The sequence below is a fragment of the Mauremys reevesii genome, linkage group 1 (assembly GCF_016161935.1).
Source record: "Mauremys reevesii isolate NIE-2019 linkage group 1, ASM1616193v1, whole genome shotgun sequence".
NCBI classification, from domain to species: domain Eukaryota; kingdom Metazoa; phylum Chordata; order Testudines; family Geoemydidae; genus Mauremys; species Mauremys reevesii.
The window spans coordinates 271,228,428-271,254,844 of record NC_052623.1 but is presented as its reverse complement, the minus strand read 5'-3'; the positions used below and the strand labels follow the sequence as shown (position 1 = coordinate 271,254,844).

The window sequence follows — 26,417 nt, the reverse complement described above, 5'->3', positions numbered from 1 at the left end:
TAACAAACAATTAACATGATGAGGCATGCAGGCTTATTAAAATGTTCCTGTTCAGGGTATCAGACCGTTGCCAGACCTGAAAGAATGAATATGAGTACTTGTCCACAGCCAGAAGGCAAATGAGATTAATGTTGTCTTTATATCAGGATTAAAAGGGAACAAGGAAATTTAAGATGTCCAGATAAGTGAGGCCTCAGTGGAACCTTTTCAGGAATTAAAAGAGAAAAAAAGGATGATATACAAGGAGGATTTCTAGCATCAAGGGATGGCTTACTGAGAAAAAGAATAAAACTCATTAAACAGAAGAGATGCTTTCCTGCAACCACCTTATCACATCACTGTGACACCCAATACATTCTGGGATATTTGAAATATAAATAAGCTATTGTCCTGTTAGCCAAACCTGGCAGCAAATACTCCAACCACACACAAGCAGCAAAGGTAAAACCTTCAGAGTCTACATGGGTCAATTTAACTGCAACAGTAAGTACCTTTTAAAAACAAAAAGTCCAGGAAACTAAATTTATAGCATTAAGGTGTGCACACAGTCAGAACATAAGATACATTAGGCTTCTGATAGGTATGTTCACTCAACCCCAGTGCAGATATGGAGTAATTTCTGGTAAAGTGTCTAGCTGAGTATTTCCTTGTTTATGAAATGCCACAAAACATACAGCATGTAGTTGACATTTGGTATTTAGAGTTTCATCCTCTGCATTAGCTGACATTAATTTTAACTCTGCAATCTTAAAGTTGCATTTTATCCTTAGTGTGAGGTGAAATTAATAGTACTTAATGCTGTAGCAGGTTGCATGGGAGCATTATAGTAACCCTAGGTCCAGTGTCATTTTGCAGTGATTGCCTTTCAAAGCAGGTGAGTCCACCTGCAGTGGCCTTGCATAGTCCAACATGAATTATTTTTCTATAGTCAACTGACAGGTTTTAAAGTAATGCAATAGATTCCAGCCTACTATGGTCCTTTTATATACTTCCAGTAGAGCAAAAGAAGTGACAGAACCTCAGCCAAAAAGAAATAAGAACATATAAAGTCTGAAGCATCAATGCTAATTAACAGGAACTTATCTGATAAGCATGAAAACAAACAACAAACCCTTACATGGTTCAGTCTGCCATTCTTTATTCATAATCTAATCATTTATACGGCCCAGGCTCATTATTACAGAAACTCAAGTGGCCTAGGGTGTGAAAGGTACAGCAGGCAAGGGTTGCTGGACCTACTGTATATACACCCCTTCCCAACTGCCATATAAACATGAAGAGAACATTCATTGGTACAGACGGAGGTCCAACTGCGCGTCCTTTCCTCTTTAAAATGAGGGAGGGGGCATGAGGAGACAGTGATGTCAGACCCAGTTCTTTGTCTATGGCTTTCTCCTTTCTGTTCCATTACAATCCTGAAAAGAGGTAAAAAGAAATGTTAAGCCAGCACCATGGAACAGCCCCATGTGATTCTTCAGCTAGACAATACTGGTTCCAGTCCATAATTAACAAGGGCAAAGCCCATAAGCAGAGTCATGTGAAATAAGCTTCCTGTGCTGATAACTACACACAATTTAAGCTGATTGTGTGGCTGAAAACAGGGAATGCACCAATTTGACAGTAAATGCAAACTTTTCAGAGGAAACCTGGCCAGGGGACCGTGGAAAAGAGAATTAACAAAGGACATGTATTCACTAAACTGATATGGAAAAATTATAGAATGTTTGTGCTGCTGAACCTCTAAAGGAAACACATGCACTCTACATAAAATATATTACCCCATTTCATCTTATGCCACTTGCCTTGTCCTCATTAAGTAATATTTGATGTAGAGTAGATAAAGAGAGAGTTGAAATAATACAAGACTGGGAGCAATCAAAGTTTAATCTTCATTATTATAAGCCATCATAATTTATATAAATCTTCACCCTGAAGGATCGGAGTACTCTTAAGACTGCTTTAGTATGGAATACAAGTCATCCTCTGAATTAATAGGGGATTTTTTAAGTAGGCAGAATGTAATAAAGTTGGAATTAGCTTAGGACACCTAAGCTACACCTGCCACACTTGCAATGGGGCAATGGTCCCCAAACTGGGCAGCATGGAGGAACATCGGGGGGTGCAGTGGGGCCTGGGCCAACCTGGGGAGGGAGCACCACCCAGCACCACTCCCAGCCCCGGGTCTGGACCCCAGCCCTGCTCCCAACCAGAGGGGCACGGATACATTCCATTACAGGTAAGGGGGAGCACAAGAGGAAGAGTTTGGGCACCACTGTGCTATGGTAATACAAATAGTAATATGAACCATCAAATTCTGTAGTCACTACAAATAGCCAGGTTTCAGAGTAGCAGCCGTGTTAGTCTGTATCGTGAGCTTTAGCTCACGAAAGCTCATGCTGAAATAAATTTGTTAGTCTCTAAGGTGCCACAAGTACTCCTGTTTTTTTTACAAATAGCCAGTTTGCTTTATATCTGACCCAAATTACAAGACTTTGAACACATTACCAGTTTCGTACTAGCTCAAAAGCAAGAGTCATCTACAGCATTTCTGTATTCTTTAGACTAGGTCTCATTCAAATACTGATACGGTCTGATCCAGATCCAGCATATATATATATATAAGATCATAGACAGAGGTAGTACATCAGCAGGTTTTTATGGGATCAAGCACCAGTACTGAATGTACAGCAGTTTTCCAAAGCAGTAGCTGTCTACATCACCCAGTTACATAATCCCCTCCCTCTCCCATGCCAAACAGGTAATACAAGTAATTGAACTGTTAGTGGCACTGATGTCATACCTTTAATCATCATCATCATCATCCTCTGGGACAAAGATATCATGTTCCTCGAGCAAGGCTGCAAAATTCTTACTGATCTGAGTCCCGATGTAGAGGAAAGGGATCACAACGGTAAATACTCGTAGGAGGCCAAAGGGCATCTATACATGTTCAGTCAAAACAAATTAATCTCTATCAGCAAGTTCCATTTTGGATCAACTGATGTGCATTAATCTAACAGAGCAAGGAGGGAACTTTAAAGTTCTGAGACCACATCTAGAATATTGTGTTCTGTTTTGAGCATTCTGAAAGATATTAATAACCTAGAGGGAATTCAGAGAAAAGAAACAAAACTGATTAAAGATTAGAATGAAAAAAAATTAAGTGTGTAAGGAACCAGAAGAATTCTTCTGGGTGATAAAGGGATCTAATTAGGAGTAATAGGACTAAAACATCTACGTTTCCTCTACAATGTAAATATCTTCTATATTAAGATATCCAGCTACAGCAATCCTGTTCCCAAACACTTACAGCACAGTCTTGTAGCATACATGACATCATTCTGTATTTTACCCATATTCCCAAATTGTGCTATTGGACTTTGCAAAGCTGTAGTACCCTTTGGAAACATGTATATAACATGCCTCCAAACCCATTTCCACTGCAAGACTAAACCATATTGTAACAACGTCCTCCAACAAGATATATTTTGTTGAACAGAAGGGACTTTATTAGGTAGAACAGTCTCCTAAGGAAATGGTGGTATTAAACCCAATCAATAGTAATTTAAAAGTTAGGCAGAACATTGAATATTATTAAACAGAATGGTGAAATCATGTACGGTAACTCCTCACTTAATGTCCTCCCGCTTAACGTTGTTTCAAAGTTATGTCGTTGTTCCATTAGGGAACATACTCGTTTAAAGTTGTGCAATGATCCCTTATAACGTCACAAGGGAGCACTGCACAAGTTCCTCTTCTCCACCTCCTCTCTGCTTCTCTCCGACCAGCTTTGAAGACGAAAGCGCCGCTTCTCTCTGGCCACTGGCTGCACGGCTGCCCCTGCTCCTCCTGAGTCCTCCAGCCCGTGCTTGCAGGGCTGCATTCCGAAAGGGGCTTTAAAGCTGCAGGCCAGGGCCCTGGGGCCCCCTTAGCCCAGGACCCTACAGCCCCCAAAGCCCCTGCGTTCCGGGTGGCCCTGCTGTTGGGGGTGGGGGGAGCTCCCAGAATCGTGGCTCCCAGAATCACGGCCATGGGGGCGGTGCCACACTGCACAGAGCCACCTGCACACCCCCTGCACAAAACAGGAGCTGCCCCAGGTAAGTGCTCTGCACCGCCTGCCTGCCCCAGCCCTGAGCCTCCTCCCGCACCCCCACCCTGAGCGCCCTCCCACACCCTAACTCCCTCCCAGACCCCACACCCCACCCTGAGCGCCCTCCCGCACCCTAACTCCCTCCCAGACCCCACACCCCACCCTGAGCGCCCTCCCGCACCCTAACTCCCTCCCACACCCCACACCCCACCCTGAGCGCCCTCCTGCACCCTAACTCCCTCCCAGACTCTGCACTTCCAGCCCTGAGCCCCAGGGGCACCTCCCCACCACACTACAGTATGGTACTGTACAGTATATAATGCCTTTTGTTTGCGCCCAAAAAATGTCCTTGGACCCTAACCCCTCGCATTTACATTAAGTCTTATGGGAATATTGGGTTCATTTAACATTGTTTCACTTAAAGTTGCATTTTTCAAGAACATAACTACAACGTTAAGTGAGAAGTTACTGTATGTTCATCCACTGAGCTCTTTGTTATGAAGCAACTTTATTATTCTATAGCACCCTTCATCCTGCAGTATCCTAATGGATTTAATCCTATGGATTAAATACACAGGGAACACTCAGCCACCACTGTAATGCACCTGGAAAAAGGCAGTTCTGTTTGCATCAAGGAAGGAAAGTGAAGAAGAACTTCTGCCTTACTCTTGCAAAAAGTGTCACTGGATTTCTTAATAACCATGAGTAACCAGGGTTTTTATTTTATAACATACCTGAAAAATTGCACCTCAGGTAATACAATGTCCCCAATACCATGCTGGACAGTTGGTTCTGTAATAACTCAGGGGAAAGATGGCCACCTCTGTGATCACCAATACTATTTCCAGCATTACCATATTATGACTTGTCCCAGGCAAGGACTGATCCCAGGCCCCACCCAGCCTGTTCAGTTTATGAGAGCTGACAAGACCACAGTCTGAGCTGATAGGACTTAATTCTAACCTATTATAACGTGACTGTCACCGGGCAGTCGGACACACTGGCTTCCCCCATCCCACACAGCCCTCTTAAAAAGGTCGCTGTTTCACACACTGGTTTTAACAACCCACATGTTAACTAACCCTCAGCCCCTCCCCTCACCCGGCTCCCGTAGAGCTGCCGATGTGCTGCATCTTCCAGGCCCGTCTATGCCTCAGTAAAGTCTTTCGCTGAAGCCAAGAGTGCTGTGACCCCAAATGAGGCACCTGTCACAGGCCGGGGCAGGGATTTCGACCCCCAGCGTCCTGCTGCTGTACCACCCCTCTCACTTGGACCCAGCGTCCCTCGCTTCCAGCAGAGTGACCAGATGTCTGATTTTACAGGGACAGTCCTGATTTTTGGGTCTTTTTCTTATATAGGCTCCTATTACCCCCCAGCCCGTCCCCATTTCTCACACTTGCTGTCTGGTCACCCTAGCTTCCAGGCCGGTGCTGTGGCTGTTCCACTCCCTCCTCCCTGTCCCACCCATCCTGTGAGCGGCCAGCGCCAGGCCTGTGGTCCCCCGCGCCAGGCGACACAGGCCCCCGCCTCGCAGCAGTGCCGCCTCCAGGGGACGCTTCCGCATTCCAAGCGCCCCCGCAGAGCCGTTCCCATTGGGCTGGACTCTCAACTTTAATCCCGCCCGACAAAGACGTGGCTTGTGCCCTGATTGGCCAACGCTGCTGTCATTAACACCAACCGGCGGCTGCCCGCGATCTGTGATTGGCTGTTCCCCCCCCGCCAGAAGGCGCCCCTCGCCCCTCACTCACTTTGGGCGGTTTGGGTAAAATGGCGCCGCTGCGAGTGACGGTCTCGTTCCGCGAAGGCACAACGGTCACCGCGGGGCCGCTCCGGAGCCCGCCGACCCCCACCCGGCCCCGGGAACCGGCCGCTGCCGCCAAGAGGCGTCCCGCCAGACCCGCCATCTTCCTGCCTTCGGCCGCCCTGCCCCGGCCCGCGCTGCTATAGCGACGCGCCCGAGCTGTGCCCGGGGCGCCGCCGCCGCCTCCTCAAATCTCGCGATGACCGGGGAGGGGTGGGGCTGTCGGGGTAAAGCGGCTGGCTCCAGTGCGCATGCGGAGCCTGCTGATTTGTGCTACGTGAACCCGGCTCTGGGCGTGACGGGGCTGAGGGTGCCCGGGCCTGTGAGTCACCTTCCCCCCCGCCAGCTCCCTGGTGTCCGCTCCCTGACCTCCCCAGCCCGTTCGCCACAAGCGCCGTCCCCGGGGCCGGGCCGGGCATCGCTGTGCCCTGCAGTGTCACAGCAGGTGCACCCAGTCCCCTTGGCACAGCCCTGCCCGTCCTGCTCCTTACCCACTGACCCCTCAAATACCAGCCCTGCTCTCCCCAGGGGAACCGGGCACAGCACTGAACTCCAGCGCAGCACCTTGCTTAATATCACAGCGCTCAGATGTAAGTAGGGGAAAAACAGGACTAAGAATATCAATCATTCAGAAGTCATGTGATAGTTACATATAAACCATATAGCATAATAGATGTAATATGCTTTCTAGAGACTAAACTGACAGGTTAACCAGCTCTCTAAAGAAGTTTCTTTCATGCCCAAAGTCCACTGCAGGATTTGAGCCAAGGTTGCCTGAGGTCCAATTTTCATGAATGTAAATTCACTGCCTATTTATTTCCTAGGTGCAGGATAAAGGGTTTGTCTTCTTTGCCTTCTACTTATATCCCCGAACTGCACACTCTGCTCAGACTGGATAACCACCCATGGCTTAATTTTCCTGGGTACTGCTGCTGACTTCACATTTATCTGTTGATTTCATATGTAAATGGACATCCATTGTGTTTGTGAGTAACAGAAGGGGAAAAATTAGCATGGGGAAATAGTTTTTAGTGTGTGTAATGATCCATCGTGTGCCAGCAATGCCCCTCTGCCATGTACATTGGCCAAACCAGACAGTCTCTATGCAAAAGAATAAATGGATACAAATCAGACGTCAAGAATTATAACATTCAAAAATCAGTTGGAGAACACTTCAACCTCCCTGGACACTCAATTACAGACCTAAAAGCAATTCTTCAACAAAAAAACCTTCAAAAACAGACTCCAACGAGAAACTGCAGAACTGGAATTAATTTGCAAACTGGACACCATCAAATTAGGTTTGAATAAAGACTAGGAGTGGCTGGGTCATTACACAAACTAAAAACTATTTCCCTATGCTAATTTTTCCCATATTGTTACTCACACCTTCTTGTCAACTATTTGAAATGGGCCATCCTGATTATCACTACAACAGTTTTTTTTCTCCTGCTGATAATAGCCCACCTTAATTGATTAGTTTCATTAGAGTTGGTATGGCAACCCCCATTTTCTCTGTATATATATCTTCCTACTGTATTTTCCACTGCATGCATCTGATGAAGTGGGTTTTAGCCTACGAAAGCTTATGCCCAAATAAATTGGTTAGTCTCTGAGGTGCCACAAGTACTCCTCGTTCTTTTTTCTTATCTGATAGAAAGCCTGTTTCTCCATCTCTGCTGTGATATAGAATCTACAAACATATTTTGAGTACCTAAACATATATTTGCAATGATATTAATGACCAGCGTGACCCCAGCTTTAATTTAAAACTTCACACAACATTCTTTGGTGAACCAGAATGAACATACCAGTGTCTGGATATTCCTGTAACCCAGTTGGTATTAAGGGGTCCTTGAGTCACAGCAGGCTCTGCAAGGACCCCACACTCTCAGTGGAATCACTGTCCCATCCCCCTAGCCACAGTCCTGAAGAGGCAGCCTCTGACACAGCAGAATGGACTTTCAGCATTTCTCATATACAGCCACCAGGGGCTTTTCCTGCAGGTACAGCCTCTTGGGTGGCTGGAGGGGAGGGGAGGGGCGGGGCAAAGCAGTAGCCCCTCTCTGGGGAGACAAAAGCTGGCGGAGCAGGCAACCAGTGAGTTTCCCACTTTCCCAGAGTTGCGGTTGGGTTGGGCTACAGTCCTGGGGTGGCAGGGGGCAGGCTCCAGCTAGGGGGCTTTGGGCTCCATTCCCTGAGCTCACTACCTCTCCCATCACCTCTGGCCCCCGCTGCCTCTCCTAGTGCCCCATTGCCCCTGGCTCCCGTTGCCTCCGTACCCACCTCCCCATCCAGGGCTCAATTTGTCCCCAGGATTGACAGGGCTGAGTAAATCTGCTGTGAAAAGTGATACTTGTGTGTTTGCTAATATCACTTTTCACAGCAGACTTAGTAGCTAGCAAGTCTTTAAAAAAAAAAAAGCAACCAAAAAAGCAAAAGAAACAATAAAAAAGACAAGAACATGCAAAGCACCTTATTTGTATTTCTATTCCATTTAGGTCCAGTAAAGAATAAAGACAACTGTACATTATTTTTATTATTGAGTCTGCAAAAAAAAAATCCTACATAAATAAATTACAATTATGTGGACATGTATATGTGCATATTCATTTGTGTTTCCTAAAGTTAATTAAGTATGTTAGGAAAAATTGTCAGAGCGGCCATCAAAAAATTTGTTGTGAGAACCCCTAGATTAGATCCTTTAATGAACAGAAAAAGCCTAACCAGACTGTTCCTCATTGGCTGTGGCACTCTCATCAGATTACATAGGCTAAACGGGGTCAGAGTTGGATGGAAGACCTTTAAATGAAAACCTGCAAACCTGAAGCATCACAGGGCACGCTTTTCCGAGTCAGTACTGTGTTAGTGTCCCAATACCATGCTGACATCTTTCAGATAAAAGCAAGGCCCTTATTGCTTGGTAGTTATACCGGGAAAGCATTTTTGTTAGAGTAGAGGGTATTGAGGATCTGTCCAGAGCAATGGGGCTAACAGGTGTCATTGCATTCTTTTGACCTAAAATTCCCATGTGGTTTCTTTTATGTCAGATTCTTTATCTGGTGTCTTGATCTGTTTGGATCTGAACACTGCTATGTAGTGTTAAATAGTTGCTACATTCCACATCAGTGGTAGATGAAGTAGTGCTGGTATATAGTATATGGAGCCCACACTTCCAAGACATTGAGTGCCCTCTGCGATTCCATCCCTCAGCTCATTTAAGTTATTTCCCCCCACAGCCTGGTTACTATACAAAGTAAAACACATCATTTTACACAACTCCATACAAAAGATGCACCAATGTTTGGAATGGAGCATGTAATTAAGCAAAGGAAAACAGAAGCTGAATATCTGCAAAAAAGTTGTGAGTGGCAAGAGCTGTTAGGCTGTGGTAACCTTGATGTTGGGGGTCATTTAAAACTCTCTGAGCCAATCAATATCAACCCACATTACAAATTCAAAAACTGTTTATTTAGCATTACTAGCTTAAAATACAAATGTTAATAATTAAATGCACAATAATATGGTGTTTTTATGTAAAATAAAGGCCATGCAAAACTGCCTTCTTTAAAAAAATATATCTACTTAAAGTACTTAAACACTTCAAGATAACTAGAGAGAAACATACTGCAAGTTGTTTTTAGTGTTCTTTGTTAAATTGTACAGACTTTACAAGGGAATTTGGTGCTGGTGAAAGATGCTAGATTAGCAGCACTGGAGACTCATCTCCACTTAATCCACAGACCAAATACACCATAGGTGCAAGCTTCCGACCATCACCTCCTGTTACTGATCTGGAGATGCCACCTGTATGGGTGAGCAGGCAGGTCAGTCTCCATGGCTATTTGAACCTTAGGCCTCTCGACTAAAACATCACAAAAAAACACTGCAATTGGCTGGGAACAAGTATGCCATTGGGAAATAGTCTGAAACCCTAAATTCACATGGGTCCACCAGATGACATATTTTGGTTACTATCAGCCCTGTCTCAATTTGAACCAAGTGGTAAACATCATAGTGGGTTGTTTTTTTGTTGTTTTGTTTTTTTACAACAAAGTGTAGGTAAATAAAGCTATAAAGCAAACAGGTCTGGAGATGAAAACCCTTCCTCAGAAGAGTACAACTTCAATTATTACTTTGGCAGGATCAGACCCAATCTTTGGCAGAGCTCATGAAGAACCACCAGCCTCCCTCCATTACTGAAATGTTATCAAGCATTTTCCTCCCGTATATGACAGAAAGAGCTTTTCATATTGTACCAAAGATTTATTGCAAAAGACAGCATCTTGAATACCTTCAGAGGGACAGCCATCAAACTTTAAAATACTCAGTCCTCTTCTGCTAGAAATTCTGTTCTGGGCAGAGATTTTCACTGTTTAAGAATAGTGAAGGAGGGGAGGAGATAAAAGAATAAGCAGCCCCAACCTGAATGACGGGGAGACAAAAAGTTTGGCTAAAAGCTAGGTCTCAGTTCCTTGCAGGGGAGACTGTGCTGGCAGGCTGTGACGTGTCTCCATTGCCCTGTAATGATCTGTGTCTGAAGGTACAAAGGCAGCATGGTCCAACTCAACTGCAATATCAGGAACCAGACATCCTGACCTGCCTAGGGAGCAGTCCAAGGGCACAGCCAGCAGGACTGATAAGGAGGTTTGACGTTCTATCCAATAGAGGGCAGTGGTGCGCACACACACACTAGCTAATTGAGCCCCTGGCTAAAGGAGCACTTGCCTTTGCTCAACCAGCAGAGAAAATTAACTACACATGAGCAGATCTTTGCACAGACCCAAATGTGATTTTTTTTTTAAGACACCAGGTGCCAATACCTACTATGGAACTGAGGTGGGAAAGGGATGAGGAACACCCTAAATCAGTGCATCTAAAGTCATGCTGCACCATAACCAAATGAAGTCACAAAAACATTTGTAGGGCAGGCACAAATATCACTCAATGTTTTCGTTTCTGATCATTAATAAGCAAAATTATCCCAAACACAGACACTGGTATCCTGCCCCTGGTTCACAGGATTTAGGGATATAAAGACCAAAAAAAAAATTAGAAAAACACTGGATGCTTGAATATAACACTGTGGGTCACACTCCAAGATAACTATTTAGCGCACACACTAGCTGTGAAGCCAGATAGCGTGAAAACTATGTAACGGGATAGGCAAAATAAAAATATTAAAATAAAGCTTTTAGCAGTGTTACTAACACTTCTTAGTCTAATTAAAATGAGAAGAATCTTAAAAATCAAACAGACTTAAATCAATTATACTAGTCCAATTTCAGCTCCAACAGCAAAACTGGCTTGATTACTTATTTTCTCTTTCAGTCATTTTTACTTCTTTGTTCTCAGGCACCAGCAAAGTGCTGGTGTCTTTGGGTTTCCAACAGTGACAGGGAAGGCTTAACCTTCCAAATACAGCTGTTTTGATTTACTTTAAAAAGTCTCAAAATATTTCTCTCCATATTAACTTTTATATACACTTTCTGCATCCCCAACCCCAACCAAAAAACCCCAGGACAAAACAGAAATTGGAGTCTGCAGTAGTTGGCAGTGTCCCGTTTAACTCATGAATGCAGTAGATACGATACAGAGAAAGGGGTGGGGATTTCAGCCAAAGAATGCTATAAAGAAACCGAAATGCAGCAGTGAATAAGAGAGACACAGATTATGTTGTTCACAGTTCAAAGTCACGCCATTTGGGATTTTCAAAGGCACAAAGGGCAGTTAGGCACCTGAAGCATTGGAAGTTGGGGGCGTGACTCCCTTTGTGCCTTTGGAAATTTCTCCTGCACATTGTGAAGAACAAGGCTGAATGCTTCAACCAGCCAAGAAGTGGAACAGTAGCCACAAGCCGGAGACCCTCATTGCTCTCACAATATGGTTCATTAATGGTACATGTAATTTAAAACATTGTTTAAAAATTCTTTGGCTGGCAGCAGGGGTCTGCGCAACGTGTTCTGCTCTGAAACAAAGTTCTTAGTAAGAGGATAGAAGGAAAGAGTAGGAAAATTATAAATACTATCTCTGCATTATATCAGCCACCAGCTTTTTACACAGTTCCTGGACAATTTGCTCTCCTTGTATATGTATCTTCATCCCTCCGAAGCCCAACTGCCTTTTTAACAGCAATTTGTGGCCTAGCAGCCTCTCTCTCAACTCATTTTCACTTATTGAAGCTATGGACTTGATTCACCACTGAGTTAGTCCACTTCTGAGCTGGTGAAACTCCACTGAGATCAGCAGTGACATAAAACCAGAGTGACACACTGGTGAATCTCTCTTAATCCCAAATGCCTCTCTTCATGCCCCTCCCTCTCTGCCCCATCCCTACAGACTGCACGATTATCTTTATCCCTCCTCCACTGATTTTCTCCTCCCCTTCCACATTGTATGAGTGTGTTCCAGTGATGAGGCCCCACTTTTGGAAGGAGCGTCTCAGCTACAATATCATCAGAAAGACCCAGCCAAAACGTGGCTCTGGACAATTAGTGTCCTCAGCCATACCCCAAGAACTGTGACCATGTAACATACAACACTTTGCACAACAACGCACTGTACTGAGGTTAACAACAGAAACCTTTGGGAGGTAGAGAAGTATTATTATCCCCATTTTACAGAAAGGGAGACTGAGGTTAATTGACTTGGCCAAGGCCACACAGCAGATCAGTGCTAGAGCGAGATTAGAATTTGGGAGTTCTGGTCTCCTGACCTTTGGTTCAGTCCAGAATTTGCTGCCTCTCTGGGAGTTTTGCTTCCAAGCTCACATTCAGAGAGGGGAAAATATGAGTTTGTGGGGTCTCTGCAAGTCTGACTGATGGGTTTAGCAGGGTTTGGCTTGGGTTTTTTTTTGTGCCTATGAAAGTGACAGGTGGTGCGCACCCAAGTATCACTGTATCCCCTTATCCTCCATAAATATTACGACACCTAAAATACACTTGTAGATATGCTAATTCTATCATATGCAATGAGATGGGCATTGACCCACAGATCCCTGCACCCCCAATCTGTCAAGAATTTCTTGGGGGAGGGGCAGTTGGTACCACAGACTTGTGTAAATAATTACTGGTTATTGAGTCACACCTACTCTCATGCTTTATACAACCATATGATCCAGAATCCTTTGGTGGCCTTTTATGTTTCTTCTCTTTAGCCACCCCATACTATAATGCATTACTGGATATACTGTATAAGAATCTGATCCTAGTTTTGAAGGCTGGGAGTCCTATATCCATAAATCTGAGCCCATTCAAATCAGATAGACTGAGACTGGGGTAAAGCACCATCAGGGACCCATGGACCAGCCAAAACAATGGGGCCTCAAATCTGCTTGAGTCCAGGCCAGTGAGTAGTGCGAGAGGTAAACCTTCAGGTACTCTTCAGAGCAAAGGGCCCGGTTCAGCCACTCTGTTCAATCCAGTCTTAATTCACCACTGATTACTCTGGGGTTCGAAGGAACGTGAGGGTGACATAACAAGCCATTTTCTAAAAGCTAACAGGCAATAGATGCTCCTTGCCTCTAACCTAAGCAAACATTCAGTTGCTGACGATACATCGTAACGGATTACTCAAAGGCTTAACAGTAAAACACACCACTCCATCCATTACTCCAGATTGGTAGGCAGTAAAAACAGCCACCTGAACGGAAGCAGAGCGATGACCTTTTTGTGTATGCAAGTCTGGTCACACACACCCCACCCCACCCACTCTACAATCTGCATCCCAGATTCAAAATATAGAGTTCCTGACATTTTACAGCCATGCTGCAATATTCCTCAGGGGAACATACACTGTCTGAGGCCCCAGAGGTGAAAATGAGGTCTTGGGACAATGTCTCTGCTAGATCCCACACTCACCCACCCACGCAGCATGCAATGATTCCAGAAAGGAAGGAGAGAAAACATTGTCGCTTATTTGGCTATTTTCTTGGATGGGAGAGAGGTCACCAAGCACAGCAACGATAGTGTCAAAATGGGCTTGGTGTCACTCCATGCCTTGCCTTCCCCAGTTCACAGTTCCCCACTCCTCTGGCTCTCCAGCCATTCCCTCCTTATCTCCGCAATCTCCTGACCATACCAGTTGTGTAGCTTGGAGAAACAGGCTGTCTCCGGAGACACGGGGCTTTCCTGTCCAGTCAAAGACAGGCCAGTGGCGAGTGCTCCGCATCCACTGCCAGCTGCCAAGCGCCGGCGAGGAGGCAGGGGCGGGGGTTTGGAACACCCCCCATCGTGGTCAGAGCAGGAGGCCCCTGCAGGGATGTAACCACTGCCCCATGTGGAGTAACCATTCTCCAAGATGGGAGGCTGTTCCTGGACGAATGCCATAGCAGGATTGGACAAATGCCTTTTTCTGCCAGATGATGACTTCCTTGGAGATTTGTGGCAGGCAGCCAAGCTCTTTCGGGCATCCTCCAGCTGCTTCTCCAGCTCTCTCACCACCAAACGCATGTAGTCAAAGCTGGCTCGTGAAAGCGCCTTCACCCATCCCTCCATGGTGGCCTGGCAGTCGGCCACCAGCACATAGGCCTTGGCGCCAGCGTCATCAAAGTGGATGGCAAAGGCAAACTCCTCGGCAGCCTCGCACAGTTCCACAGTGCAGCCCTCCAGCACAACAAGCCCCAAAGGGTCCCGGCTCTCACGATCTTCAAAATAGAACAGCAGGTTGCCCTTGAGGATGAACCAGCGACGGTGGTAGGAAGTGGTGTGGTGGTGGTGGTGGTGGTGATGGTGGTGCCGCTCGACACGCTTGTGGAGGAAGCCGGCATGGTCTGTCGGAGAGTCACATGTGGCATAATGCGCCACACTTCGCTCGTTCAGCTTCATCGTCCTGGCAGGGCAAAGACAGACGTGGCAAGAGAGCCAGTTCAGTGCAAGGAACAACTCCTGCTCTGGAACAGACTATTAAGCCAGTTAGTGCAGTGTCCAATCTTCTCAAGTAGCAGCCACTGCTTAATATTCAGGGGCGGCTCTAGGCACCAGCAAAACAAGCTGGTGCCTAGGGCGGCAAAATCTAGGGGGCGGCAAAAGGCTGGGGCCCCAGCTCATCCTGCCGCTGCGAGCCGAGGAGCGGCCCGTCCCCTGCGGCCGGGGGGGCGGCAGGCTGGGCCGGCGGTCCTGCCGCAGTCATGCCTGCGGGAGGTCCACCGGAGCCCCGGGACGACTGGACCTGCCGCAGGCATGACTGCGGAAGGGGCGCTCATCCCGCGGCTCGGCTGGACCTCCCGCAGGCATGACTGCGGCAGCTCAAGCGGAGCCGCCGGACCCGCGAACCGTCCGCAGCTGCGGGAGGTCCAGCCGAGCCACGCGGGACCAGCGGTCCCTCTGCAGTCATGCCCGCGGGAGGTCCGCTGCTCCCACGGCTCCGGGGCGCCTCCCGCGCATGACTGCTTGGGGCGGCCAAAAAGGTAGAGCCGCCCCTGTTAATATTGAAGAGGAAAGTGTAACTGCCCCACTCTGCACCTTACAAAGCAGTACTAGACCCTGGGAGAAACTTCATCCTGATTCCAGCAAATAATCATCATGATGTCTGTTGTACAATGTTTAATACTAAGTGTCAGTGCAGATGTTGGGCCAGATCATCAACCAGCATAAAAGAAGCACAGCTCCTCTGAAGTCAGGGGAGCTGTGCCAGTTTACACCAGCTGAAGATCTGTGGCCTTTTATTCTGTTTTATTCAAACAAATGGTTACTTCTTTAAATTTTTGTGAATTTCACTATTTAGTTGAATATCCTGCAGCAGTGAATTCCACAGATTAATTGTGTGTCACTTAAGAGGTATTTCCCCTTTATTCCTTTTACATCAGTTGTCTCTTAATGCCTCCGAATGCTCTCTTACTCTAGTATTATGGGACAGGATAAACAGAAGGCATCTTTCAAACTGAGCAATGTCTGTTACCTCCCCTCTGCAGCAAATGCTTCCCCTGCCCTCCCACTTGTCACCTACAAGACCAGCAGCAGCCCTCAGCCCAGTCCCCTTCCTTCAAGGCAGTAGCCTAGCTTGCCCAGAATGTGGACAGGATCAGGGATGGGGGCAAGGAGATACCATACCTTACCAGCTATGATGGTCAGATTGCAGCTCACTGGCCTCTTCCCTGAACAGGCTCGGTCTTTGACAAGGGTCCACAGTGCTCCATCCTTCTGCTCACCACGTCCAGTCAGAGGGAAGGTACCAAAGAGAGGGTCACAGAGACCAGGGCACCAGGGAACTGAAACACAAGGTCACATCACTCAGATATATATTCCCCATCATAAAGTCAACAGAATGAACCTGAGCAGAGTTCACACTAATGGCAGGGCTGAGTACAAGATTACCTGAACCACACTGTCAGGACCTGCCGAGCTCAGACACTCAGCCACTGGGTGAAAAGGGAGTTCCAGTCTAGATGGAAACACTGAACTGACCCCAACCCAGCCTTGTGTGGTCCAGTACTGCCAGTAGCTGATGGAAGAATGGATTTTAAACCGTTTTCCTTTGAAATATATATGCAACTCAATTCTCAAGGCTGGAAATAGATTCTGTGGTTGATTCTGGATCCTGAACAGCTTTTTTTGTTTACAGAAGCATTTCCGTTTACTGCAACCCTGTACTGTGCAATCCAACACACAGTATACAGTGGATCATACATAACAATGTTATGAGTGCGGTCCTTTTACTTTTCCAGCCTGCTGGCACATGTTCTCCAACTAAAACTTAGGACAAAGAAATGCACAAAACAGGATGAACTGGATTATAAACCAAGACTTTCACCTCCACCCAATCAGCATTCAGGATTCCTCTCCCAGGGCTGCCCAGAGGATTCAGGGGGCCTGGGGCAAAGCGGGGGAGCTGCGGCGCTTGTACTCACCCCGTAGCGGCCCAGGTCTTCGGCAGCATTTCGGCAGCGGGGGGCCCTTCAGTCGCTCTGCGTCTTCAGCAGCACTGAAGGGCCCGCTGCTGCAATGCCGCCGAAGACCCGGACTGCCACCGGGCCCTCTGGGCGGCCCTGTCCCCTCCTCCTACATTCCTGCCCTGTCAATTAGACTATAAAATCCCCCCAGCCCCAAATATTCCAAAGTGTTCCTCCCTAGGCTGTGCTCTTCAGGCAGGGATACAGGGCCCAATTCTCCTCTCACTTCAGTTGGAAGTGATTCCATTGACCAGTGTAAGTGAGAGGAGAAACAGGCCCTGGTTTTTCATGGGTGTACGGACAGCACATAAATCATGGGTGCCACTGGAATACATTAATGCACAGTAAGTCTCCACTACCCTCCCGCAATGTCCTGAAACCCTCCATGTCAACTACTGTATATCTGAGAACTCTGGAAATAAACCCTGGGGATACCCCTTCACTGAATTCAGCATTTACTCCTGCTCTTGGATTTTGTACAAGGGACCTCTTTAGAGTATATCCCCACTCTTGCTCACAATACAGGCACCAGAATCTCTCTGCATTTTCCTCAACCTCTGACCACTCACAAATCAACACCCTTAACTCTTCAAGGGTCCCCAGTCCCAACAGCAGAGAAGCAGTTATACAGAAGGCTGAGCCATACAGGAAAAATCCCATAGTGTGCAGGGACTTTGTTTTTATTTGTCTGCAAACGGCCTGGCCCCTTTTTGCTGTTACATACACAAAAAGAACAATCATCTTGTTCGCATAAAGGATGTGGTTACCTCTGGGTGGCTGGTAGGAGCAGCCAATTTTCTAAGCCCATGATTCCAAATGCAAATGTGAAGACTCACAGAAAGGGAAGTTTTGCTGTTTCAATACTCTTTTCCCAGGGAAGTGAAAATCTAAAAAAAGGGGGGGAGGGGGAGGATTTCCATGCACAAAAGAGAAGATCAATGTACAGCAAAGTAAATACATTAGGCCAGATTTTCAGCTGGTATAAACTATCATAACTCCATTAAAGTCAATGGAGCTATGCCAGTTTATACCAGCTGAGGATCTGGCCTACTGGTTTTGTGCCTGTGTATTTATGTTAGTTGAGTTACACTGGTTTGATGCCAGTGAACAACAAAGAATCAGATCCTCTGCTCTTAAAACAAGATTAACAATGAAAATAATCAATGATGGTGCACACATCACTTTGACTTCAAGGGCCTCAGAACTAGACTCTCTGGCTACAGGCTGACGACCACCCACACAAAGCCCACAACATTTAAAGATTCTATAAAGAAAAATCAGAGCTTTGTTTGAAGCAGGCTGCAGACACATGTGCTCAGAGCTCCAGCATAGAGCAAAGATATTGACAAGCTTTAAAAGGGACAATGTTTCAGAGTATGCTAAAGATGCCATGACTGGACTGCGATCTCTAAAAACTGGTCAAAATTCATCCACCATATAGTAAAACAATTCATGCATCAAACCTAATGTCTAAAAACCACACATTAAAAGACTGCAAAGTGCTCCCGTACTACCGTAATGGGGGCCACAGAAGTACCCAAAATAGAAATACAGAACCTACAATCTTAATGACAACCAATCAGCACATGCAACGCAGCTACCAGTTCTTGCAGCACCGCCCACAAAGTGACCAACAGCAAACTAGTGCTCACTTCTGAGGACTCTCCAATAAATAAGCTAGCGCACGCAGTCCCACTGTTCAGACACAGCCCCACAAACGACTGCCTTCAACCTATTGGAGAGACAAAGTGGGCAAGGTCATGTCTTTTATTGGACCCCCTTCTGTTGGTAGGGTGACCAGACAGCAAGTGTGAAAAAGTGGGACAGGGGGTGGGGGATAACAGGAGCCAATATAAGAAAAAGACCCCAAAATCGGGACTGTCCCTATAAATTCGGGACATCTGGTCACCCTATCTGTTGGTGAGAGAGACATGCTTTTGAGCTTGGACAGAGAAGCTTGTCTCTCTCACCAACAGAAATTGGTCCAAAAAAAGACATTACCTCACCCACTTTGTCTCTCTAATACCCTGGACCGATACAACTACAACTACACAGCCTTCAGCCTAGTCGTTCCAAATGATCCTACAGTAACAAATTGTGATGCTGGGAGGCCAGGTGCCAGCTCTTGCCAAGGCTGCAGCCATTAGCTAAGAACTGACAAGCTCATAGCTGGAGATCAGACCAGCTCATTTATGTATTAGGTCTGGTCTACACTACAAACTTCTGTCTGTATAACTATGTTGCTCAGGAGTGTGGAAAATTCACACCCCTGAGTGACGTAGTTATACCGACCTAATCCCCAGTGTAGACAGTGCTATGTTGATGGGAGGGCTTCTTCCATTGCCATAGCTACCACCTCTCTGGGATGGGGAGTACCTACGCCAGCAGAAGAAGCTCTCCCGTCAGCACAGATAGTGTCTTCAACAAGTGCTACAGTGGCACAACTGCACCAGTGCAGTGCTGTAACCGTAGACAAGTCTTTAGTGTTGCTCAAAATAGGTATTAGTCTACTAAGAATGTATTTAGTGTTTAGACTCTAAAGAATGTGTGTAAATTGCTGTATGCATTAATCTTATCTGTAATGTCTCTATTCCAGGTTGTAAGGAAATGTGTAGGTTTTGCTTTGTAACCTTGAAAATGTTTGCTCTAAACTTGTGAATTCAGATGGGAAGAGTGTTCCCCCCCGCCCCCTGCCGGTCCAGAAGAACCATCAAAAATCAGATGGGCCATCAAGGACCATCACAATACAAAGGACTGGTGAATGGCCCTATTGCACCCTGGAAATGCTCCGTGCAAGAAAGCTTGTCTTACGGTCTTGGAGGCTGAATGAAGGAAATAAAATGAAGTCATAGGAAAATGTTCCATCTCTTTTCTATTTGAACTCTCACAAGGCCAGAGACACTAAACTGAAGCCAGAGATCCCAGGGTTTACGCCTGGGTGGATCTGCCCCCCTAAAAGACATTTTGAACTGACAGATCGCTACAACTCTGTCACTCTTAGGATTTAGATTGCAATTCATTTATGTGCCTGTTTGCCTGCTTTAACCTGTAAATGACTCTCTCATTTATTTTTACTGGTTTATAAACCTCTAGATAGTTTATTACAGGACTTGGCTACAGGCATTGTCTTTGTCTAGGGTACCCACTGATCTGGGGTAAGTGACTGGTCTCTTGGGACTGGGAGCAACCTGAATATTTTGTGATTTTTAGTGTAACTCAGCTGTTCTCAACCAGGGGTCCAAGGCCCCCTGGAAGGCCCCGAGCACATTTCCAGGGGTCTGCCAAGCAGAGCCGGCATTAGACTCTCTGGGGCCCAGGAAGAAAGCAGAAGCCATGCTGCCCCGAGCCCTGCCACCCGGGGCCAAAGGCAAAGCCTGGACAGCTTCGGTGTGGGGCTATGAGCATTTGCCCTGCTTGCTACCCCCTAATGTGGGCCCTCACTTTTATATGCAGAAAAACAGTTTTTGTGGCACAGGTTGGCACTGGAGTTTTTCTAGCACGTTTTGGGGGGTGGGGGCAGGGTTCAGAAAGAAAAAGGTTCAGAACCCCCGGTGTAAGCGACCATTTATCACTAAGTCCAGCTTCCCTGGATGACAAGATAAACTGGAGAATCTAAGGGAACTGTCGTCTGTGACTCCATGGTCAGACTGTTACAGTGATCCAGGGGTTCACATTTGTCACTGGCTTGGTGCAATCTAATTATAGAACCTACCCCCAGTTTGGGCTGTCTACCCTGTTTTGACAGTCTGCTCTGTCACTCCAGACGCCGTGACACAAACAACCGCCTACTACCCCAGCCCTCATGCCGCTGAAACAACAGATCATGGCATGCAGCCGCCATGCTCACAAACATTCCTACAATAACACAGAACCACAAGGAATTCCTGTACTCACACAGAGCCCTCAGTGTGCAAAGCCCCAGCACTTATGAGCGTTCTTTCACTAACAAACCTGCACAGAGTGTCCAATGCCCCATAGCCACCCTACAACAAACCGGTGTGTTCAGCCCCGCACTTCCAAACACACAAACCATCACATACACTGCCAGTGCCCCGAATGCCCCCTTCCCTCAAGTTCCCCCACTGCACTCGGAGGTCACTGTACATTCCTCTCTGCTGTATACATTTCCCACCTTTCCTGCCTCTTTTCTAGCAGCTTTTCAAGGGGAGATTTTCGCAAACTAACTTGAGCCAGAGACCATCCTTTCTCCTAAAAGCTGTTCATTTCTAATTTCCCCTGCTGCTGCTGAAGAATTAGAGCCAGAATGAGACCTTTTCCTGCGACCGCTCTGCATCACAGTTTGTGCCGCTATGCAATCTGTAGCTATGACGACAACTGTAATGTCACAAATCTGTTACTTCAGCCACCCCTGTGGGGTTAAGCACCTTAATGGGGGAGAAAGCTGTCTGGTGTAAACACAGTTCTAGCTCATTAGAATTTTAAAGTTAATTTAGTGCTAGTGAAAAGCACTGGATTTTCAGTGGAGGGGTTCATAGATTCTAAGGCCACAAGGGACAATTGTGATCTGACTCCTGTATAACACAGGCCAAAGAACTTCCCAAAATAATTCCTAGAGCAGATCTTTTACAAAAACATCCAATTGTGATTTTAAAATCATCACTGATGGAGATTCCACCTTGGTAAATTATTCCAATGATATTACTCTCACTATTAAAAATGAACTCCTCATTTCCAGTCTGAATGTGTCTAGCTTCAACTTCTAGCCATTGCATCATGTTATACTTTTTTCTGCTAGATTGAAGAGCTCCTTATTAAATATTTGTTCCCCATGTAGATACTTTTACACTGTAATCAAGTCTGTAATTCAAAAAGAATTTGAAGAGCAACTAGCAAAAGACACAAACACTAACACCAATTTTTTTTTTAAGTAGATCAGAATCAGGAAGCCTGTCAAACAATCAGTGGGGCCACAGGATGATCACCATGCTAAAGGAGAAGCTAAATCAGGGGTTCTCAAACCAGGGGTCAGGACCCCTCAGGGGGTTGTGAGGTTATTACATGGGGGGGTCGCGAACTGTCAGCCTCCACCCCAAACCCTGCTTTGCCTCCAGCATTTATAATGGTGTTAAATATATTAAAAAGTGTTTTTAATTTATAAGTGGGGGGTCACACTCAGAGTCTTGCTATATGAAAGGGTCACCAGTAAAAAAGTTTGAGAGCCGCTGAGCTAAATGAATTCTTTGCATCAGTCTTCACTGATTTACCCCTTCATGTAACACAAGAACCAGGGATCACCTGATGAAATTAATAGGCAGCAGGTTTAAAAGAAACAAAAGGAAGTATGTCTTCACATAATGCACAGTCAACCTGTGGAACTCATCGCCAGAGGATGTTGTGAAGACCAAAAGTATAACTGGGTTCAAAAAAGAATTAGATAAGTTCATGGAGGATAGGTCTATTAATAGCTATTAGCTAAAATGGTTAGGGTCAAAACCTCATGCTCTGGGTATCCCTAAGCTTCTGACTGCCAGAAGGTGAGACTGGAGAACGGGGGATGGATCATTTGATAATTACCCTGTTCTGTTCAGTCTCTCTGAAGCATCTGGCACCAATCGCTGTTGGATGTGGGGCTAGATGGACTATTGGTCTTACCCAGTATGGCCATTCTTTTGTTCTTACGTCTCCCCTTAATCTTCTCTTTTTCAAACTAAATAGATTGAGCTCTTTAAGGCCTGTTTTCTAATCCTTTGCTCATTCTTGTGGTTCTTCTCTGAACCCTCTCTGATTTATCAACATCCTTCTTGATTTATGGACTCCAGAACTGGATGCAGTATTCTAGCAGTGATTACGCCAGTGCCGAATACAAAAGGTAAAATAATCTCACTACTCCTCCTTGAGATTTGCTTCTTTATGTATCCCAGGCTCACATTAGCTCTTTTGGCCATGGTGGCATGCAGGGAACTCATGTTCAGCTGATTATCCATCACCACCCTCAACTCTTTTTCAGAGTCACTGTTTCCTGTATGTATGGTCTGTACCCTTTGTTCCTACTTGTATATGTAGCTTTTAGCTGTAATCAAATGCATGTTGTTTGCTTGCATGCAGTTTACCAAGTGATCTAGTTCTCTTTGTTATTTGCTTCTACCCTGTTCTCTTGGAATCATAGAATATCAGGGTTAGGAAGGACCTCAGGAGATCATCTAGTCCAACCCCCTGCTTAAAGAGGGACCAATCCCCAATTAAATCACCCAACAGATTTTTGCCCCCTATCCCTAAACAGCCCCCTCAAGGATTGAACTCACAACTCTGGGTTTAGCAGGCCAATGCTCCAACCACTGAGCTATTCCCCCCCTTTCATTATTTGCTACTTCCATAATTTTTGTGTCATCTGCAAACTTTATCAGTGATGAGCTTATGTTTTCTTTGAGGTCATTGATAAAGATGTTAAATAGCGTAGGGCAGCAGTTCTCAACCAGGGGCCCAGTGTACCCCAGAGGATCACGAGCAGGTTTCAGGGGGTCAGCCAAGAAGAACTGGCATTAGACTCTATGAGGCCCAGGGCAGAAAGCCCAACCCTGAGCCCAAGCCCGAGCCCAAGCCCCGCCATCCAGGGCTGAAGCCAAAGCCCAAGCAACTTAGCTTCACAGGGCACCCTGTGGCATGGGGCCCTAAGCAATTGCCCTGCTGGCTACACCCTAATGCTGTCCTGGGCTTTTATACGCAGACAAACAGTTGTGGGGGCACAGGTAGACCTTGGACTTTTTATAGCTTGTTGTGGGAGTGGGAGGCTCAGAAAGAAAATGTTTGAGAACTCCTGGTGTAGAGCCAAGAACTGATCCCTGTGGGTCCCCACTAGAAACACACCCACTTGATGATGATTTCCCATTGACAGTTACATTTTGAGACCTATCAGTGAGTCAGTTTTTAATCCACTTGTGCCGTGTTAAATCCCATCACTCTCCTTTTCTAACCAAGACATCACGCAGCACCAAGTCCCCGGCCATACCGTATGTTATGAAATCCTGATGGCTCCACTGAAGTCAACAGGAAATTTGTCATTGACTTCAACGGACCTGGGATTTCACCCTGGGAGCCTACTGTACTAGGGCCTCAGGTTTGGGAGATTCCAGGACATTCAGCCCTTCCGCTCTTTGCCGAGACCACCAGCATGGGGGGTACAGGCTCCCCAACCCGGGCCTGCTGCGACGCCAATCCCCCAGCCAGTGGCTAAGCCTGATCGAAGCAGGCTGTTGGGGGAGGAGGGTCCCCCTGGTTCTAGCAAAGGGGGGCGCTGTGCTCCTCCCCACTGGCCTTTCCTGGAACCCCCCCCCCCTTTGGGACCCGACCGGAGGCATTTCACACAGGCCACTAGCCCCAGGCTGGCGCGCTCACGCCCCGGGGCGCCTGGCTGCTGGGACGCCTCTGCGCTCGCCCAGCGGGCTTGGGAGGCGGGATCGCAGCTGCACGGGCGGTCTGGCCGGCTCGCTGTCCCTCTCCCCTAGCGCCAGTGGCTCCAGGGCCGCGGGCCGCCCCAGCGTGTTACTCACCGCCGCCGCCAAAGCCCGTCCCCCGGCCCCGGCCGCCCTGCCGGCTCCGCTCGGCTCGCTACAAGTTGGGGCAGCTGCTCTGTGCCGCCACGGTACAAAACCCGGAGGGCCGCGCAGCCAGTGGAACAGCTGGGACTCGGCGGGATCCATTCACACAGTCCCGGGCGGAGCCGGCCGCCAGGATTCCGAGCGGATCCGGGTTTTCCACTAGGCTTGAGTTTACATAGAGGGGCGGCTGGTGTCAGTCCCCCCACCCCCAGGGCCGGGGAGCCACGTAAGAGCTGGACCCAAGCGCTACACCGCTTCTGATCTGACTTCATGCCCTTCAAGCCTCCCCTTCCCCGCTAGCTCTAGCTTAGGCTGTGCTTTGACACCAGGCTCCTGCTGTGCGGATTGTGTGGTCCTGCATTCATGAGCCAAACTTGCACCCAGTTCAGCTGCAGAGAGGGGAAAAAGTTACTGGTCGTGACTCCACAGGCACTTGCATGTGTCTGTCCCTATGTAGGTGGGACAGTCCCTAGAGTGGATCCACCCAGTGGGGTGGGGCCACAAAGCAACTGTCCTTTCCCCACCTTCCACTCCCGTGTATTTCAATGGCCTTAAAGGGCATTTTCCTGCTTTTCTCGCCTAGCTTTCGAATGCGCCCACGCTGCATAAAACCACGCACCCTGCTGGTTAACTGTAGAGCTGCCGGATCCTGCTGTCTTTAAGGATATTAGACAAGGGCAATTCTCCACTGCATGATGGCTCTTTTATGTTGCTCCAGTGCCATAAAGGGGCCATACAGGGTGACCAGATGTCCTGATTCTATAGGGACAGTCCTGCTATTCGGGGCTTTTTCTTATATAGGCGTCTCTTATCCCCCATCCCCTATCCTGATTTTTCACACTTGCCGTCTGGACACCCGAGGACCATATAGCTGGTGGAGCTGGCTCTGAAGGATACCCCTGGCACAGAGGGGGCTCCCCACTTGGCACAGAGCTATACAAAGAGCCAGCATAGTGGGTGTGCCAAGGAGGGAAAGCCCAGCACTCCAACTATGTTTGGCTGCTGCAGTGGCCCAGGACTAAGGCTACAACTTTTTCAATGAGGTCGAGGATGTCATTGAATCCGTAAATTCCAGCGACCTCCATGACTTCAGCCTCGGCTGGGAGCTGTGGGTCTCCTGACCGCCATGGGTGTCAGGGGGACCCTGGAGCACCAACCTGCCATGGGTGGTGGGGGGGACCCAATAGCTCCAAACCCCTATAGGCAGGGGCGGCTCTAGAAATCGGGCTGCCCCAAGCAGCGCAGAGCGCTGCGCCGCCCTTCCCCGGTCCCGCGGCGGGTCCCCTCTTCCCGCGGCTGCGGTTGAGCTCCCGCCGGTATGCCTGCGGCAGGTCCACCGGAGCCCGGGACGAGCGGACCTGCCGCAGTCATGCCTGCGGGAGCTCAACCAGAGCCGCGGGAAGACGGGACCCGCCGCAGTCATGCCTGCGGCAGGTCCGCTCGTCCCGGGCTCCGGTGGACCTGCCGCAGGCATGCCGGCGGGAGCTCCACCGGAGCCAAATGCCGCCCCCCCGGGAAACGGCCGCCCCAAGCGCCTGCTTGGCGCGCTGGTGTCTAGAGCCGCCCCTGCCTATAGGTGGTGGGGAACCCCAGAGCTCGGAGTGGGTCCCTACAGCTGCTCAGACGCTGCAGACAATGTGGGGACCCTGCAGCTGAGCTCCCCATTTTGTTATGGATATTTTTAGTAAAAGTCATGGACGGGTCACAGACTTCTGTGAATTTTTCTTTATTGCCCATGACTTTTACTAAAAATATCCATGACAAAATCTTAGCCTTACCCATAAGGGCCCCCAGAACTGCTCTACCTTTCACCAGAATAAGGCTTAACACCACCTTTGCCCTCCCCTGACGCCTAGTGCTGAGATGGAAGAGAGCAGAATTGCAGTCTGCAAAGCAATGGTCTAACTTCTGTGTCATGACAAACTGGTTCGCCCCATCTCTTAGGCCAAGTAAGAACTCACCAGAGGCATTGCTCATCATCCAAATCAAAATAAACTCTTAACTGGAAAAAAAAAGTGTTTACCTCTTGAGCATCCTGCTTTTGGAAGCAGGAGCACTGGATGTTCCCATGAATAGCTATTC

At 47.5% G+C, this 26,417-nt stretch overlaps 2 protein-coding genes across 7 annotated transcripts; both read right to left on the bottom strand.

The window, feature by feature from the left end:
* Positions 1–1,116: 1,116 nt before the first annotated feature.
* SMDT1 (single-pass membrane protein with aspartate rich tail 1) lies at positions 1,117–6,100 on the bottom strand. Its single transcript, XM_039496988.1, has 3 exons — positions 5,839–6,100; positions 2,801–2,940; positions 1,117–1,415 (listed from the first exon to the last, which is right to left on the bottom strand). Exons 1-2 carry the CDS (start codon positions 5,992–5,994, stop codon positions 2,803–2,805), a joined length of 294 nt encoding a protein of 97 aa, XP_039352922.1. The 5' UTR covers positions 5,995–6,100; the 3' UTR covers positions 1,117–1,415; positions 2,801–2,802.
* Positions 6,101–9,897: 3,797 nt separating this feature from the next.
* Positions 9,898–24,397, bottom strand: PHETA2 (PH domain containing endocytic trafficking adaptor 2). 6 transcript variants are annotated; one of them, XM_039496983.1, is made up of 4 exons: positions 20,912–21,076; positions 17,547–17,666; positions 15,946–16,098; positions 9,898–14,720 (listed from the first exon to the last, which is right to left on the bottom strand). In XM_039496983.1, the coding sequence occupies exon 4, from the start codon at positions 14,714–14,716 to the stop codon at positions 13,904–13,906; it is 813 nt and encodes a 270-aa protein (XP_039352917.1). In that variant the 5' UTR covers positions 14,717–14,720; positions 15,946–16,098; positions 17,547–17,666; positions 20,912–21,076; the 3' UTR covers positions 9,898–13,903. The 6 variants fall into 6 exon arrangements, with proteins under 6 accessions (XP_039352917.1, XP_039352919.1, XP_039352920.1 ...); XM_039496985.1 differs by having other exon boundaries at positions 20,965–20,983; XM_039496986.1 differs by lacking the exons at positions 17,547–17,666; positions 20,912–21,076 and adding an exon at positions 24,288–24,397.
* Positions 24,398–26,417: the final 2,020 nt, after the last annotated feature.